The 18,829-nt window shown below is 41.8% G+C and overlaps 1 protein-coding gene across 11 annotated transcripts in view; it reads right to left on the bottom strand.

The window, feature by feature from the left end:
• Mast4 (microtubule associated serine/threonine kinase family member 4) overlaps nt 1-18,829 on the bottom strand; it is a 593,644-nt gene that overhangs the window by 53,268 nt on the left and 521,547 nt on the right. For all 11 annotated transcript variants that reach the window (XM_021180018.1, XM_029468312.1, XM_029468311.1 and 8 more), the window contains 5 exons: nt 12,871-13,028; nt 10,908-10,983; nt 8,731-8,940; nt 3,741-3,842; nt 2,061-2,193 (listed from right to left, as the gene is read on the bottom strand). In XM_021180018.1, coding sequence (XP_021035677.1) covers nt 2,061-2,193; nt 3,741-3,842; nt 8,731-8,940; nt 10,908-10,983; nt 12,871-13,028 — 679 coding nt within the window. The remainder of the gene's footprint in view (nt 1-2,060; nt 2,194-3,740; nt 3,843-8,730; nt 8,941-10,907; nt 10,984-12,870; nt 13,029-18,829) is intronic.

Below are 18,829 nucleotides of genomic sequence, written 5' to 3' on the forward strand. Positions count from 1 at the left end.
ACTTCCTTTGGTGATGAACAGCAGTATGGAAAGTGTAAGCCGAATAAACCCTTTCCTCCCCAACTTGCTTCTTGGTCATGATGTTTGTGCAGGAAGAGAAACCCTGACTAAGACACTGTCCCATCATAAAGATTATGTCTATGAATTTTTACTTATTTAATTTTATGGAGACACAAGTGACATGTATTTGCATAGTCATGGTCACAGTCCAGGCTAGAAGTCTCTCCTCCGAACCAAAGGACAGACATAGGTTTATCCGTTTTGATGCTAAGAAGAAAGCAAAGCAAAAGTATCGCACGAGTTTGCAATCGAATCACCTGGAGAAGGCATTTTAAGTATTAAAAATAGATTGAAAGACTTGTCTCGGAATGAATCACGAAAACTACTAGGAGGAAAGATAAATTCCTAGCCATAAATTTACACTATTCAAGTCAAATGTGGGGAAGATCACTACTGTTTTGTTTTGTTTTAAATCTATTCAGATATACGAGAGGGCATCGCATTATTCATGTGTCAAAGTTCTGTTTATAGTGACATTTAATGCCAGAAGAAAACTGCACAGGGCTCACTGGTTGCCAAGGCACAGGCTAACACAGCCTTAACTATATCAGTGTGAAGAGTCACTCTAACATGCTTTGACAGCCTCCCCTCTCCAATTACTTTTACAAAAAAAAAATAAATAAATAAAAATTAAAAGAGGGTTCTGTTTTAAATAGAATTTCAGCTAAATAACTATTATCTGGGAAATCCATATTATTTGTAAGCAGTGGGTAGTAATGGGATGGAACCAAGTGTCAGCTTTTGAGGCAGGAAGCTAAGCCATCATTTTGTAATGCCTGAAGAGATTTTTAAAATCTCATCTAAATACCATTAAACATCTGCCCTTTTTATTTCATTGATTTAAACCATTTCTGAAGACTCATGATTCAAAAAGGTAAAGATGGTAATTTAAAAGCCATGGGAGAAAATCTCTCCCCAGGGAACTTTTCAGAGAAGCAGTCACCAGCCTCTGTAAGTGATGAATCTGTTGTGGTACTGCTTTCAGTACAGTATAAATTTACCTGGCATCATCTCCCGGTAATGCATGCATCACTTCACTAGAAGCAAAGATACGATGTCCGCAAGAGCAAACCAAGCGGGCAGGATGGGAAAGAGCGGGCCAGAAAGCAGCTCCCTAGCTTAGGACAGGGGAAAAAAAAATCTCTCCAAACCAACATTTACCTTCATCACAAACAATTGAACAGGGCAAATACTGTCTGCAAATTCAATTTAACGAACTGGGAAGATGATTTGAAACCAGGGAGTCCATGATAGCTTATGAGTCTTTGGGGGTGGTACACAGACTAAGTGTTGTATATAAAAATATCAAACAGAGAATCAGAAAAGGATGGGAGGGGATACCAATATTAGGTTTTATTTATTTATTTATTTATTTAGGAAAAATGGCTCTAGCATGTTTCTGTATTTAACAGAATTATGTCTTTCCTCGTGGGGATCAACCACGTACCCCCCTTACAAGCTTACAAGTCATCCCTCTCTTCCTCTGGCTCTCTTTCATATGTGACATGTGTGACTATTTTTCACGCTTACTTGGGACGAGTAAGCTGGAGAGGTACCAGGAATGCTGCACTCAGCCTGAAGTCAGCTGCTCTAGCTGCATTCCTCCTAAATTAAATCTAACTGACAATTTTCAATGAACGATGACTTCTAGCAATGCTTTGAAAATTAAAAGTGCTCTCCGGAGTCACCCCACTGAGCTCTGCAAGCGAACTCTGGCAGGATGGGATCCAAGTGTTCCTGGGGACATCAAGTACTCTCATCATGTCTGGAGGCCTCTAGTCCGGCAAGGCCAGCTCTGTTCTCTAGCTGACATACAACGGGCATGCTCACTGTCCCCTCTGTATTCAACCATGGTTCTTTCTTTCCGATACTACCTGGCCTCCCCCAAGAGGGGGCTTTTCAGAGAGAGATATCCAACATGGAAAATGTAAAGGCTGATCATGAAGCTCTCCCAGATGCCACGGTCAGAGCGAGTGAAGGACAGGCCCGGCAACACTCACCTTCTAAAGGGTCCTTATTGAGTCCCAGCTGGCTGATGATATACCTAGGGATGTCAGTTTTGATTCCTTGGCCTTCTTTGGCATGACCTTCTGCAGCTTCCAATAGGTAATAAAATTCTTCAGGATCAAATTCCTGGCAGATGACAGGCACAGATTAATAGGTCTCCCAGTGGAAAACGAGAGGACTGAGGTTTTATTACATAAATCTCACTCACAACGAAGCTGACATGGTTGAAGTTTGTATATGAAGGGAGGAGGTAAATGCCTTTACACAGTATAGAATTCTCACCTCATATCTGAAGCCTACTCATACGCCAAGGCCATGCATATGTACAATTGGTAACATAAAGGAAATGACTATTTCCAGTCTTCCCATTTCTCTGTAATGTAACTTTGAAGGTAATGTGTTCTATTAAAAATCAGTAGCCCGGGGCTGGAGAGATGGCTCAGCGGCTAAGAGCACTGACTGTTCTTCCAGAGGTGCTGAGTTCAATTCCCAGCAACCACATGGTGGCTCATAACCATCTGTAATGGGACGGGCGTTCTCTAATGGTGTGTCTGAAGACAGCTATACTTGTACTCATATACATAAAATAAATCTTTAAAAAACAAACAAACAAACAAACAAAAACAGGAGCCCACCGAAAAACAGGTTTACTGGTGCTCTTTTTTTTTTTTTTTTTTTTTTTTTTTTTTTTTTTGAGTTGAGGTCTCAGTGTGTTGCCTAGACTGGCCTCAGATTCCTCAACATCCGGACACTGCACCTCAGTCCTCTGAGGAACTGAGCCTACCACAGCGTGTGTGCCACCATGCCCAGCCTTACTTGCTCCCGAGATCTCCCTCTCCTGCGTCTCATCAGGCACTCTGTGTATTTATGGAGCTATGAATATTTCCATTTCATAAAACATTATGAATGTTAATTAAAGTAAGGATAAAACCAAAGCACCTGCGACTGGATACACATCATGAGTGACAGACGCTGAAAGCCATTACACATGGACAGACATTAGGCATCAGCAGAAGTTGAAAGTGAATTTTCTTACTGGGCTCACAGGCCCTTAAAGACTGTGCTCAAAGCATCAAATTTGTTTACAGTCTTGAGTGAATTCTCAAAGTATTACAAAACCAAAAAATCTTGAAAGAAGTAAAATGATCATTGGCCAAAAAGATACAAATGTGAAAGGTAGCTGGTGTCTAAAAATCTCATTTCTTCAGATCTGTAGTATCTTTCAAGTAGGTTGCTAGCTAGCACTTATTTGTAGTGCATTTTAAAAACAATAATTATAGCCTCAGATCACCATACCCCTGACTTCCTTCAGTCTGAATCTTAGCAACTCCAGAAACACGACGAGGCATTGTCAGCATTCGAAATTAGCTGTGGTGTAAGGTCATTGTGCTGAAATAAGGCCAAGGATATTATTTCATGATCATTCTTCAAGGTTGACCAGAATGCAATATGACTACTGCTTAATAACAGGGCCGACACTAGAATTCCTTCTCAAAAATCAGAGGAGACAGGCCACATATGGATGTCATCATAAGCATTCATGTGCTGTAGTCCCTCCTGACGCTTCTCGCTCAGCACCCGTGGTTGCAGTTAAGTGAAATCGGAGCCTTCCAATGGCCTCTACTTTCCACGTTTAACGATAAATAATGTAGTCACATCTAAAGGCAACTTACCAAACACTCCAATAACCGAGCGGGGCGGGCAATGACAATTAGGATCTTTCGGACTAGTTGCTTGATAAATGCCAGTTCTCCACTTTCAGAGCGATCATGAGCCTATGAAAAAGCAATGAGCAGGAAGATGCTAGAGCGGGTTCCGCTAAGTGGAAAGGAAAGTCAGCAAACATGCTACTTGGCTAAATTTTAAAAATCAGAAATTAAGTGACTTAGAAAACTCTCTTAATAGGCATTATCTCTAACATAAATGGACACTATCAGACATCTACAAAATAGCTCTATTAGCTAAAGTTTAATCGCAAAACTTTGACTTATTATGTTTTAGAAATCAAATGTAAGGATAAGGACTGTTAATGTGAGCCATGAATGAAGGAAACATGATTTATGGTCCACTAAGAGCAAGGCACCAGCAGTGGGAGCTGAACAGGAGCTTGGCCCTGGCTGATGGAACATTTTAGTCCTTGATGGCTAAGGTAGAGACAGACTGATTTTGTTATCCTGGGAATCTTACATGCATAGTATGATTAGCCTGCAAGGTAGTTATTTTACCACATGTGGGGTATATATAGTGATACAGCAAATGTTAATCACACTTTTTTATATTCGGATACCCATGTAGACTCAATAACGCTCACTGGACAACACCCAGATACTTAGCTTAGCAAAAATGAATTGGATTAAGTACTTGTTAAGTTTTATTTTACGTGTTGCCTGAGCACAATAAATATTCCAACAGCAGAGCTTAATTTGTTAATAGACACTGATATTTTTAATATTTTCTTGAATAAATCTGGGCAATACAACATTAGAGCTGGCATAGGATAAAATCGGAATGGAAACTATGCATGTTTATCTTTGAAGGCTTCATAATTTTTAAGGTTTGGATGATATAATTTCCCAAGGATGTGTGAACAGACCTAACGTGTTGCCAGGACCACAGGATGTAATTTCAGAAACGTTAAGAAACTTGTTTGATCATTCTTGGGATTGTTCATCCATGGCAAGTCCCGCCTTCAAACATGCAGCTAAAACTTACAAAAAGTGATTGCAACGTCTCCACTACACTTAAGCTACTGTGGCCACCCATAGCTTGCATGAAAATTAAAACAAAGAACTAGCTTTAGGATGTGATGTGTCTTATAGCTTTAGAAAAAGAATAGTCTATATATCAAACTCAAGCTACCTTTAAATTTATTTCTAATGTTTGTTTGGCAAGAAAAAGAAATTTTAGGAAATACAGTCAATTCTCAGAAAAGAAATATTTATTTATTTATTTATTTATTTATGGTTCATCATCACTTAAATACAAATCTTGAAAGGTTGAAAGACAAACAAAGCCTATCTAACTCCTTGGTGACACTTTGGGTTGGATGTCCCTAAATAATTGCTGTTTTATGAATTCACTAACGTATCTAAAACACTGAGGTATGCTTTGTTGTCCTGCCTCCCAAAAAAAGAGAATAGTTATTCAAATGGGAAAGGTTTCATTTCAAAGCCCATCAAAATGATGACACCTTCCAACTTTTAACACATATCTATCGGCTATCTTATTCCAAGACATACGAGTTCTATTAGCTTAGATAGTATTTATTTACCAAATTTGTGAAGGAAGACGGGCTTCACTAAAACCACCACCAATGGAATAGCACAGCATGAGAAGGAACTGGCTTCCTGGTGTCCTGCAGCAAGCTCAAAAGGGACTAGTAGAGTCCCAGAGTTTGTATTGTAAGCATTGGCCACTATTAAAAAGGACTGTGACCTAGATTTGAGAGCGGGTTAGAGTTTCCTTTGTGGTTTATTTTCTTTGGCTAAATACACTTTAGTGAAAAAGAGACTGTAGACATAAAAGCATTCATCTGAAATTGCCCTCAACCCCGGCCTTTAAAAGGCATCTGTTAAATCAAGCTGTTCAAACCATGAGGAGATCTGTGCCTTGGGTTATGCAAAAGATTGACAATGGAAACATGGTGAGGAGACAGGATTGCTGGGCTCTGAGTGTCACATCTGGAAGCAGACAAGTACATGCCAGAGAAGCCACAGCAGGTCCCCATAGCTCCACTCTTCCCAGAAGGGGCCTGCTCCTCTCACACAGGTTTGCTCCATGCTCTGGACAGATACGGGCAATGAGCCTCTAAAGGGAGACTGAACTGTTGCAAATGATTAAAAGAAGCTGCATCTATAAGAAGCAGAAGACGGCATTCTTACTCCCTTCCAACAATGACCTTGGGGGCACTGGTATACGTGCTTCTCCGACTCAAAGAGAAATTCCTCTAAAAATTAACCTTCTCATCTGTCAGACCACCCACTCCAAAGATCCCTGAGATGTTGATTTATTTTTAATTGCTATAAAACACTCTGCCACGTCTGCCATACATCAACAAAAATAGAGGGTAGATTTCCATAACTCTGGCTATCGATTCTACCTTCTAAAGGACCTGCCTGGAAAGGACAAAACAGAACACAAGACTAAGCTCGTCTTAATGACGCTATCTTGTTTGTATCTTGGGTGGGACTACGGAGTTCAGGAAGGCCTTAGAAATGGACTATAGAGCCTCTTGGTTTGCTTCTTTCAAAAGTGTGCCACTGCACAGACACTGATGTGATGACAAGGCACAGAAGAAGAAATACCTGACATTATAGCATCAGGGGTCAAGTGTTAGGATATGCTTCCAAATGTGTTCTCTTCCTCCTTCTCTCCCTTCCAAAACCACTGAGGAATTCATAAATACCAGACACTGACCACTGAGCTATGCACCAGGAAAGGTGCAAGAGAGGACTTGTGGTCTTCCAAGGGCTTGCTGATAGAAATGTGAGGCTTCCCTCCCTTGCCGTCCTCAAATCTTGTTAGGATCCATCATGTGGGGACTATAGACACAGGCCATGCTGTGGTGTTTGTCTTAAGCCGAATGGATATCAATGAAAAGGGTTGAGCTATTCTCGGAGCTGAACAGATACCTGGATTTGAAGGGTTAGGTTTGGAAATAAGAAGTCTGGTGGAGCCAGGTAACAAAAGGAGAGACAGGGTGGAGAATCTCGAGGAAGAGTCAGGACAATGCTCTGATGTAGAGAGTAGTTGCCTGATGTAGAGAAAGAGATGATCCTAACTCCGAATCCTACCAAGTGCTAGGGATGCAGTGGTGATGATAAAGGCAGCGAAGTACTAGGTACTCACAACTCTGGTTAAAAAGATGCTAAGTCTACCTGAGACATGTTGGGGTTACCTGCACTGCTACAGCAGGCTAGCGGAGTCCAGAGATACACAAGAGGCAGGTGAACACACATCTCAAGGATGATCGCAAGCTGCTGGTCAGAGACATACACTGAAAGCAACCAACGTCCAAAGGACTGTCATTCAAGACAGTGGACAACAACACTGCCAGTAGCGGGAGGAGAAAGAGAAGAACACAAATGAATTGGAGAAAACTCACTCATAGAAATGTGGGCTAGAAAGGAAATCTTTATAAGAAACAGGGAAGGAATAAACAGGGAGTCCTAAGATGAAGGGCATAGAGTCAAGGGATAGAAAGGAAATGGGTGAGGATACTGTGGTAAAACAAGCCTGCTCCCATAAATTGAAAGTAGAATCAATGGTCAGGACACCTCATGCAAGGTGTTCAGAAGCCATTCACGGGACAAAGTATTGGAGAATGGCTGCATATCATATAGCATTGTAGGTGTGCAAAGCAAGCATGCGGCTTTGCAGAATCCTTGTGCTCCAATTGAAGTACGATGTATGGTCTAGTACCGGTCCATGCATTACCATCGACTGTGTGGTGGGCGTAGCACAATGACAGAGTGTAAGCCTTAGCAGCACTGCCAGAGAGTGCACATGCCAGGATAGTCAAGTACATGGCCAGTTCCCTGTACATTCCCTCCCAGTTTAGTTTATGGCAGAATTGGTAATGTCAAATGGTATATGAATAATGGCCAAACCCAAAAGCTGTATGTTCACCCTCAGAGACAATCTAAGGAGCACGGCTTTGAGAAATGGGAACCACAGAGAAAATGCTCTTGGGAAGCTTGGATGGGTGAGGAAGGAGAAATGGTAGCTGCCAGCCAGCCAGAGAGGCTCCTTCTTATCCCGTGAGGACTCAGCTACGTAGGGAAAAGGACAGGTGAATTTCTCAAAAGTAGGATGTTAATATTTCCCTTCAGTTTAGTAGGTTACTTATATATTCATTAAGAGGTTTAAAAGAACCCTCCATGATTACATTTACACGGATATAATTTATGCCCTAAGAGATACAGAAATACTATAAATCCACATATAGGTTAAATAGGTTTCCTGTGTAGGCTGCGCCCAATCAATTTCAGTCAGAAGAGCTGTATCATACACAAATTCTATTCCACCATACACATTCCCTGCCCAGTCTCGGTGTTATCAGGAGCAAGGCATGAGGGTGTTGGGCAGACAGGGTCCTGTGTTTATCTGTCATTTTGGAAATTGGATATTTTGTTAGAAGAACGGATATTAAGAAAAATAGAAGTTTCCAATTTATTACCCAATACAGCATGCAGGTTAATGAACAGGACACACAGCCTAGTAGAAGCCAAAGTTTCCCATTTAGCTTTTTTAGATATTAAAATTAGATAGCACCATCAAATGACACACATACACTCAGGCAATTTATAATTTTATAGGTAAAGTTAGGGGGTGGGGATTATTGCTTAAAAATCCTTCACAATCCACTTATCCTACGGTCATAGATTATTGGGCCCCAGGGTTCCTATAAAAGTGATTACATTAATTTTCTTTTACTATACATAATGACAAGAGCCAACTCATAGCAAGTAGCAATCCGTGAGGTTTACTTGCACCCCTGCTGTGTGGGTACCACCCCTCACCACTATGGCATGCTTTCCTGCAATGGGAACTCCTGCTTTTAGGGAACTCCTTAGAAGTGAAGGGTTTCACAAAAGTATTCTGCCCAAGAGGAATGCAGAGCAAATCAGAGAAGTCCACACAGAGCAGAAGCCTTGTTCCTACCTCCTGGAGCAACTTGTCCAGTTTGTGCTGCAACTCAAAAAAGTATCTGGACGTGATGAGACCCTGGTGAGATTTATCCAAACAGTCCCGAGCCAGCTCAATGATCTGATGGTGAGTGAAACTAAGCACGCCATCTGCCAAGGGGAGAACATGGTCTGGGGAGTAGCTGGTGATGATTTCCTTCAGACGCTCTTCCATCTGAGCCGTGGCCTGTTGGAAGGAGACACACACACATGAAGGTGGAACACAAGGAGTTACACGGGAGACACTCAGCAGACACTCTTTCGTATGCAGATTGTGAGCTGCTAAAGAGAATCCTGAGAGTTGCATTTTGAAAGAAACTTCATTTGGGGGCTGGAAGTATAGGTCACTGGTAGAGAGTACTTGACTAGTAAGAGTGAGGCTCTGTACTTTGTTTCCACCACTATCACAACCATCACTAACACACACACACACACACACACACACACGACACAAGAAACTTCACTTCTGTGTGATACGATCATGGTGCAAACAGGTAAAAACAGGTAATCGCGCATTAGTGTGAACCCACTGACTGAGAATGAGTGTAGATGTTGGCTGTTGGTGTTAATGCTGCAACTGTGAACCTCATGAGTCACTGACATGTGCACCAGTCTGGTGAGGACAATGCCACCACAGGAGAGTGTGCACATGCCAGGCAGAGCAATAGAGAAAATTCCTGTGCCTTCCACTAGTAAGCTAACAGTGCTTTAGAAAATAAATGGATGGATAGATAGATAGATAGATAGATAGACAGACAGATCGACAGACAGACAGACAGACAGACAGACAGAGTGGGAGATGAAGAAGTGAGAAGTACCACCTTACTTCGTGGAATATAAATAATAAACATTTGTGGTATTAAAAAGATGTGTTCCTGGCCATCAACTCCCCGTATCTGATGCATCCTTTGGTCCATGTAAACTTCTTGAAATAACTCTAAGCATGTTTGTACAGGGCTATGCTGTTGTGTTAGATCAGAGGCTCCTTCAGATTGGTTATCAAAAAATATGATGTATTTCTTTAGTTGTTATTCGAACCTGGAGTTATGCCAGAGTTCCCCAGTACGAGCTGAGAGTTTGTTTTCATGACGAGGTTTCAGTGTGCCAGGAGTAAACAGATAGCAACGTTATATTATACTGTAAACACAATACCCTTAGCGCATGGCCAAGGGGATGCCCCTCACAAAATACTTCTACAATTTCCTTTCCAACCTTCATTTTCTTCCCTGTGATGGCCTTCTGGCTCATCAATATTCCTGGCTTCTAAGAGCTACATAGGCAGGGAGATTCCCTCTCCTCGCCCCGCTCTCCTCTCAACATTGAACCTCATTAACCAAGCATGGCCAATATCTGCTTCCCTGGTGGGCAAGCGACATGTGATAAATAGGTAAAACGGAGCTAATCAATGCCATCAATGTTAGGTTCATTACAAATAATAAGTACCCTGCTCCTGGTTTATGAACCCTAAGAACTCCCTTTGTTCTCCTGCTTCTAGCAACAAAGGCAGCAGATGATGGTCCAAATCCTGTGGAGATGTAGCCTTTGCCCTGTCCTGCAGAGCCACGCTAGGGGAGAAGGCATGGAACTGAGGTGATGGGGTGGGGTGGGGCTCAGAGAGCTGCTACTGATACCCAAGGGGCCTGGCAGCAAGCCTTCATACACTGCACTCTGGCTTAGGTCTAATTCCTCTTACCAGCTGGGCGGGGGAACACGACAATGTATCTCTGCGTCTACAGGAAGGGGCTTAGAAAGGGAGATGAGAAGGGAAAAATAGATTTAAGAAGGAAACCAGTGTCCAGGCCACAGCAAGCTCCGGCTTCCGAGAGGAAAACCATGTGCACTCTTGATGCTGTGCAACAGATGAGGAATATGAGTCCAGAGAGTCAGAAGGATATAGTGCCTGTGAGGCCAGGACCTCCTCCTGGACCTGCCAGGGCCCCTGCTGCGGAGTACAGGCCAGCAGCATCCATCAGGCAGAGCAGTTGTGCGCTTCATGTTTGTTTAGTGGTTTTCTCCCTCTAGGAAGGCTACAGTGCTGCTTAGTGCAAAGCATTACTGGGCTGAGCCCTCACTTGTAACAAAACCACCTTACAGAGGCTAAGCCCGTGTCGCCCACTCACTGAGATGCCAGGCATCTTAAATTCCGTCCATTACCTTTGGGAACCTTTCTTTGTAGACATGGTTCATCATAATTATTTCATGGTCACAGCAGGCAGGGGAACGTCCAGGGCTGCAAGCAAAGCAAATTACCCTTTTAAATCTGCCACAGTATCAGAGGAAAACAAGCCTTTTATTTATAAACAGTCAGTTGCATTGGAAGTACTATGCAACCCTCATATGAAAAGTCGTGGTTCAGATGATAAGTTACAAAAATCAGTCATTAGCACACACATAGACACGTGGACCCCCAAACCACACAAACACAATGGATAGGATGCAAAATGCAAGCTTAAGGAGTGCAATGGCACAGAGTAATTCCAGTCACGGTATCCTGGCTGAAGATGCCCTTGCAGTGAGATTATGTCATGCACATGGCATGAGCTTATGTAGCTGTGGCAACCAATCAATGAACTGTGGTATCAAACAAAACGGGGTGGCCACTAGCAGCATCATCCAAGACGTATTTACCAGTGCAATTTCACACTTCTCTCATACACCTGCGCTCTGCCACGCACCACCGGGGAGGGTGGAGAGCCTGCCATGGCACAGGTGTTCTGGTGAAATCCATTTTCTACTCTAACACATATTCATTTGGGATGCTGAGGTAGGCATTACATATGATAAGAAAACAGGCATACGACTCATTGTGTGCTTTTGTATGTTTGCCACTTTGTATTTTTGTTTTTTGTTTTCCTGTCAAGATAGTTGTATAGTTTGGGGGGTGGGGGCTGTATTCTTGGATGCACATAGCTTAGTCTGGATGCCCTGCATGCTTCTTAAGGAAATCAGAATCTCCTTAATAGATCACGGTGACTCTAGATAAGGTGGCAACATTTTTTTTATTCTAGATTTCAAAATCAATTCCCATATCCTGCAATTATCCAGTGTGGGTTCCTTTGGTACTAGTTTATGATACTCTATGAACGGGAAGCCTAGAGGAAAACCCCTTCTTAGTAAACTTCCATGTTGACCTGATACCTAGCAAGCTCAGTTTTAAAGACTAAAGCTTTAGCAGGTGGACACACAATTCTGTCCCCCTGAGATCTCATGTTGACGAGGAGACACATGCCCTGATTCCCTCTACTAAGAAGACCTGTTGCCCAGCTTCTGGGTGTACCATCAGCAGAAGCCTAGAGTTGGCCATCTGTCCTGCAGGATAGCCTCAGCTGCAGGAGGGAACTTCCTATAGTGACTAGATCTTCCCAGGCTACTGCCGAAGAAAAAAGACCAATGACTGACGAGCTGCAGCAAGGGCATATACAGAGGGCCAAGTCTACAGGTATCCCAGCCTGTAGTGGGCTGAGGGTGATGGGCCCATACTAAACTGGGACTTCTCCTTCTCTCAGGGCCTGCTTCCTCCTTTCTTTCTATTCATGAGCATCCTCGGAGCTCTCTCATAAATGTCCTAGATAAGGCCCCTGGTTGGAGATACTTCCATCTGGAAACATTACTGTGAGACCTACAGTTCAAAGCAAGGCTAGAAGCCAGCCCTATTCAGTACCTAGAGGACTGCATTTGCCAACCACAAAACTTAGACGCCACAAGTCCTAAGAAGGTGCTCATCATTACAGAGAAAATAAGACTTAGATGGGAAGCTGGAATAAGAAGACTACAATGGGTTTTATAATATCACATCTGGGGAAGCTATCTTTCCATTTCTTCTCCCCACACCCCTTTCAACAAACTTCTCTGTCTTTGTATGATACTATAAACTGCTCTTGCACCACGGCTAGACGTTTTTTATAGTCTCTATGGCTTTTGTAGCAATTAGTGCATTGTGAAAACTTAAAAGAAATGTAATACCTCTCTATGGTTAATTAACGATGTCATCAATAGGTGGAATACCACACTTCTATTTGTGACAATTCACAAATCAGTGAACACATACATGCAAATTACAGATATGATTGAACACAAAGAATTTCAGTAACCAGCAGTGTAGGCCAGGTCTACACACCTGAGACTCCGGGAACGCGGACGCATGGGTGTGTTTCTGCACCGGTTCTCAGTGGCGATGCTTTCTGTTGTGCAGAAGTGTTTGGATAAGAAGTGTAATTCATCTGGGGTTGGCTGGTATGGTAGCTGGTGCAACTTCTCCTGGGAAGAACAGGATGACTGAAAGAAAGCAGAGGAAAGTTAGGAGACAAACGTCCAGGAACAATTCTGGAAATGAATCAGAGCATCAACCTTGGGCAATGCCGCCATTGAACGCTGGTTTCATGAGAACAACTAAAGCCTAGGTGTAGGGTGTGACTTCTGAGCGTTCACCATGCCTTCTAGATGCCCCTCCATTTGACTGCAGCTTTTCAAAGACTGAGTCCTTTCTGGGTTAAAAAAAAAAAAAAAAAAAAAAACTGTGAGATGAACATAAGCTAGTTAAAACCCAAGGAAGAGACTCCCGCTGCTGTTCCCAGCAAAAACCTCTGATTTGTAAGTAAATAACATGATTATATGCTGTGAAGTCATAAAAAAGGTAATGAAACCTTCCTCAATAAAAGCACGCTGCTCTTTGATGCAAATACCACCCGTGTGTGCTATGGGCACAGGGAAGGACAGAGACACATGTATCTTCCCTTTCCTTATTTGGGGGTGAGCAGGTATGGGGCAAGAATGTACCATCCCTTCTCCACTGAACAGTTTAAGTGGAGGTCCTGGGGCTTTATCCCTCCCTTGCTCTAGATTTACCTCTTAAAAATCATCACTCAACATCTGGAATGTGATGGAGAAGGTGAGCATCTAAGAACAGGTGACTTTTAAACAACCTGACTTTGGGAACTGGGCGATGAAGGAATTGTTAGCATCAAGGTTTAGAGAGTGATAAACTCAGCAAATCAATGCTAATAAAAGAGAATTTTTGAATACATGGAAAGAATAAGCACGTGTTTGAAAGATACTAGTCATTTGAAAATGTCAGTTCAGGTAGAGCTTTGCATTAAACAAACAAAACAAAACAAAACAAACAAACAAACAAAAACCAACAACAAAACCCTGTGCTTACGAGAGAATGGCCTTCATAAATAGTAAAGTACTGCAGTTCAGTAGTACTGGAAATTAATGACCATAGCTGAAAATATCCTACACCTTGAAATTATAAAATGCCCTGCTAAGTACATAGTAAGATAGACAGGGATTTTTATAATGTAATGAGATTATTTTATAAACCATAAAAATGAGAACACAAGAGAGAATTATGAGATAAAGCGAAGCTTTATTCGGGGTAAATAGGCACTCTTAAAAATACTTCCACTACGAGAAAAGGAAATAAAACACATGAACTAAATCAATTCAGAAAGTCTGGAAAAGAATAAAAAAAATCGAGCAGGAGAGAAGTAGGGGTAACAGCAAGGACAAGGGGTGTAACGGATAGGAAAACAGGAGAGATTTACACGGAGGGCTGAGGGTGTGGCTCAGTGGGAGAACGCTTGCTTCACACGCACCAGGGTCCGGCCTGATCCCTAGCACAGGGAAAGCCAAGCCTAAAACACTCACACACATGTGCATGTGCGCTTGAGAGTGGGGGTGTGTGTGTGATAAACTAAAACCAGAATGTATATATACACAAACATAAGAGAAAAAGCAATACACACACAGTGAAAAACTAAAAACAAACTATACACACACACACACACACACACACCTCTACCTTATCTATACCTTCACAGGTAACTCTCTGCCCACATTTCTATCTGCAACCCACTTCTGCATATACGTTTCCAGCAATTATTTTGAGTAGCAGAGTTTCAACTAATGTGATAGGGAATTATGTGAAATCGTCTATCCACCTAGTGTGAATGTTGATTCAGGTTGCTACAGAAATATTAATATCCTGGATTATGACTTGCTGGTTCTGTGACTGATGAGTTATCATGTACAGGGCACCCTGTCTTTCTAAAACTGAAAGTTAATTTCCAAATGTAGCAGGCCTAGGGTTCCAAATGCATCCTGACCCATTAAGGATGCTACTTCCTTGGGAGTAATACCACAAAGCTCAGAGAAGGGCCCCTGGAGGAAGGAAGGGCTCCTGTGGTATATTTAATGTTTTTTGCTTCTAAGACACAGTAAACTCTAGTTTTCAAAATGACTGTGGCCATGTAGCAAACTGCTGACCTCAACTGAATCTAAAGTAATTTTTGTGATTACAGCACATGCATTACTGGAGAATAGCGTCAGAAATTTACCTATACTTAAGATCTGGGAATGTTACAGACTGAGTGATGGGAGAGGTTGTAGGGAGTGATGTCATCTTGGCACCAGAGAAACAAGGAGGCTTGAAGCATCTCTGGCAAGCTGTGAATGGAAATGAGCAGATCACAAAGGACCCTAGGAGACACAGAGGGAACCTGGGAATCGACAGAAAAGCACCCAACAACTGACTCAAAACATCTCTGCCTCCAGGCTGGAGAGATGGCTCAGCGGTTAAGAGTACAGTCTGTTCTTCCAGAGGTCCCAGAGTTCAACTCCCAGCAACCACATGGTGGCTCACAACCATTTGTAACAGGGGATCCGATGCCCTCTTCTGGTGTGTCTGAAGACACATATACATAAAATAAATAAATCTTAAAACAGACAAACAAACACACACACACACAAAAAAAAAAAAAAAAAAAAAAAAAAAAAAAAAAAACATGCCCTCAAAGCATGGCATGTTGGACAACAGGGAAGTTTAAATTCAGTTTCATCCAANGGCATGTTGGACAACAGGGAAGTTTAAATTCAGTTTCATCCAAAATGAGCATCTTAGAGATTTAGTTTTGCCAGGATATGAATGGGATCATCAGGAGCAAGTGCCGTCTCCACAGCCTCACTTCTACATGTGTGTTTCAGTCTTTTCCTATGCTGCGCCTAGGCTGGCTTCCTACTGACTGCCCTATCTCAGCCTTGGAAGCAGCTGAAGTATGGAAGTATCAAAGTGCACCACCATGCCTGGCTTCCCTGTGCTTATAGGAAAGATGCCTCCACTGAGCAAAGACTCCTTTGAGAAGAATTTCAAGACTTACCATCTGTGTTTTCCAATAGACTATGTCTCATGACTTCCAATTTCTCTAAGAATGGGTTTGGTGACACTCACTACTTAACTAGTTTGCATATGACTTTTGAGCATAAATCAGATACGCTCTTAAAGAATAAAGATTTATACCAAAAGCTGTTGCGGCTTCTCTAAGCAATCAGACCCCAAGTACATTTTCTACACCACAGTATCACCCAGATAAACATCTTGTCTCTCAAGACAACCATTTTAAAAAGGGTAGTTTTCATATGCATGCATAGATTCCTACTTGTTATTAAATGTAATATGATTTAACAGACATATGTCATATTTATGGGTATTTATAGTCTTATTTCCATTCTTTCCCTCAGCAGAAAATAATTTATCTGGTGAGAAATATATGGAAGAACATTTCCCTACTGCAATTCCACATTGCTTATTTCAAAATTAAAAATTGTGATGTGAATCGCATCTTGCAGAAGTTCTACAAATTAATTTTCACTGCAGAATTTCACACTTAAATAACTGACAATACTGAATGTTCTCTGGGAGAACAAACTAACCGTATATGACAAAATCTTTTCAATTTTGGAACATAACATTTTTAACACTCGGCAATATTGAAGTGTCTGTAATGGCCCAAAGATATAAAAACATTTACATTTCAACACACACAGGTCTGAAGTTCAGCTGACAACATAATTATCTGAGAACTTTTGCTTTTTTTTGTTTTTTCGAGACAGGGTTTCTCTGCATAGCCCTGGCTGTCCTGGAACTCACTTTGTAGACCAGGCTGGCCTCGAACTCAGAAATCCACCTGCCTCTGCCTCCCAAGTGCTAGGACTAAAGGCATGCACCACCACTGCCCGGCTATCTCTGAACTTTTAAATTGTGTTTTAGAATATGCTTCCAGTGTTTTTCTGTATATAACCTATATATTTTCTCTTTTTAAAAAAGTTATAGTTTTGATTGGCTAAAGGACTGATAGTTATGAGGTTCTAAGAGTGATTCAGATTAGGAACAAGAAAGCAGAAACTCTGAGTTGCCACTGACATAACTGTGCCTGAGATTTGGAGGACAGGGACAGAAACCTAAACTTTGTAGCTGTCCCTTGTCCATCCAGACCCAAAAGTCCTTGCTTTTGGCAAAGACAAAAACTTACAGAAACTAAAATTTCATTTTGAGAGAAGAAATGGGAATTTGAGACCTATACCTGCCCACTGCCTCAATCAATACATAAATGTATAAGAGAACGGCTATTAGAAGCTACTGTGTGGGGGCTGCCGTGTGTGTGTCTGTGTGTATACGTGTGCATGTATGTGCCTACCACCTACATCGATACATAGCTGTGTAAGAGAAAGGCTATTAGAAACTACTGTGTGGGGGCTGGCAAGATGGCTCAGCGGATAAGAGCACTGACTGCTCTTCCAAAGGTCCTGAGTTCAAATCACAGCAATCACATGGTAGCTCACAACCACCTGTAGTGCGATCTGATGCCCTCTTTTGGTGTCTGAAGACAGCAAGTGTACTTATTTATAATAATAAATAAATCTTAAAAAAAAAAGAAACTACTGTGTGTGCATGTGTGTGAGTGAGTAAGTGAGCGTGTGTGTTAGTGTGTGTGTATATATATGTCCAAAAATGGTCTTGGGTTTCTTGTTTTAGACTCATGAACTTTATAGAGACATTAGCCCTCAGGTAAATCACTCACAAAGCTAAAGAAATGCTATTCACATGGCTTAAAAAGAGCTAGGACATTAGGGTCTAGACCATTTGCAGTATTGTATGGATAAAAGAACAGCCCCTCAAATAATTTTCTGTACTTTAGGTTTTGGACCTAAAAAAATGGGGGTAGGAACAGCAGCGGTGTCACAGAACATGTCACACACATGCAACAACTTAACCACTTCAAGGAGATAGACTAGTGCTTGTTTTATAATATTACAAAAACATAATTTAAAAAATTATTTAGACCCAATGGTCTGATTCAGTATACTCACCCTTTATAAATCATTTTAATAAAATGATGTGTGATTATTAGAAAAATAAAGTTGCATCTTTTTGTACTCTCCTGCTTTTCATGAACAGAAGAAATTTATCACCTGAATTGTTATGAACGCTGAATGAGGGTGATACACGGTGATAACGGTGCTATAGCCAAGAGCCATGGATTTAAGCTTTTAGTGTGAGGAGGCATGTGGATAAGGAAGTCACAGAGCCAAGAATCAGTACTGTTTATTTGTGGCTTGGTTCTAATTAAAAGGACCCAAGGGTCTAGGGAATGGAATGGCAGCACTTAAAACATTTTCAATTCCTCTGGGAGGTATCCGCTTCAGCACACATTTTGAAAATGTATGGTCCTACATTTTCACATCTGAAATCGCCGGTGATGGCAGCTGCCATAATAATCAAGTAGAATCTCAGTGGTACTTAGTAACAATTTTATCCACTGATAACACCCAGGATGTCAGGGGTGGGCGGGGTGGGGGAGGGGCTCCAAACGGACAGCAAACTCCCACAGCACAGCAAATGGAAAAGAGCCAGGAAAATAGAGGGCCTCTCCCCACGCACTACTCTAAGAGATAGAAAGCGAACCCAACAGATGTTAACAATTTGATTTTAGAGGTGCCCTAGAAACCCCACATTCCACTCAAGCTTCTGCAAACACAAGCGTAAGGAGGAGGGGGACTAGTTAGTTCATCTAACAAGTTTTAGTTTCTTATCAGTTTAAACATGCATCAGTGGCTGCACACTGAGCACAATGCTGTGGGGTGGACAGTCCTAAACAATAAACTGTGGCTTTTGACCAAATGAGGAGGGATCTGAATTAGAAAAGGCTCGACTGTTTGGGCTGTTGGATACAGGGCATCCAGATCACCTTGTGTTTTTTTTTTTTTTTTTTTTTTTTTTTTACTTTTTTTCCTCAATT

This window comes from Mus caroli, chromosome 13 (genome assembly GCF_900094665.2).
Source record: "Mus caroli chromosome 13, CAROLI_EIJ_v1.1, whole genome shotgun sequence".
Classification (NCBI taxonomy): Eukaryota; Metazoa; Chordata; class Mammalia; order Rodentia; family Muridae; genus Mus; species Mus caroli.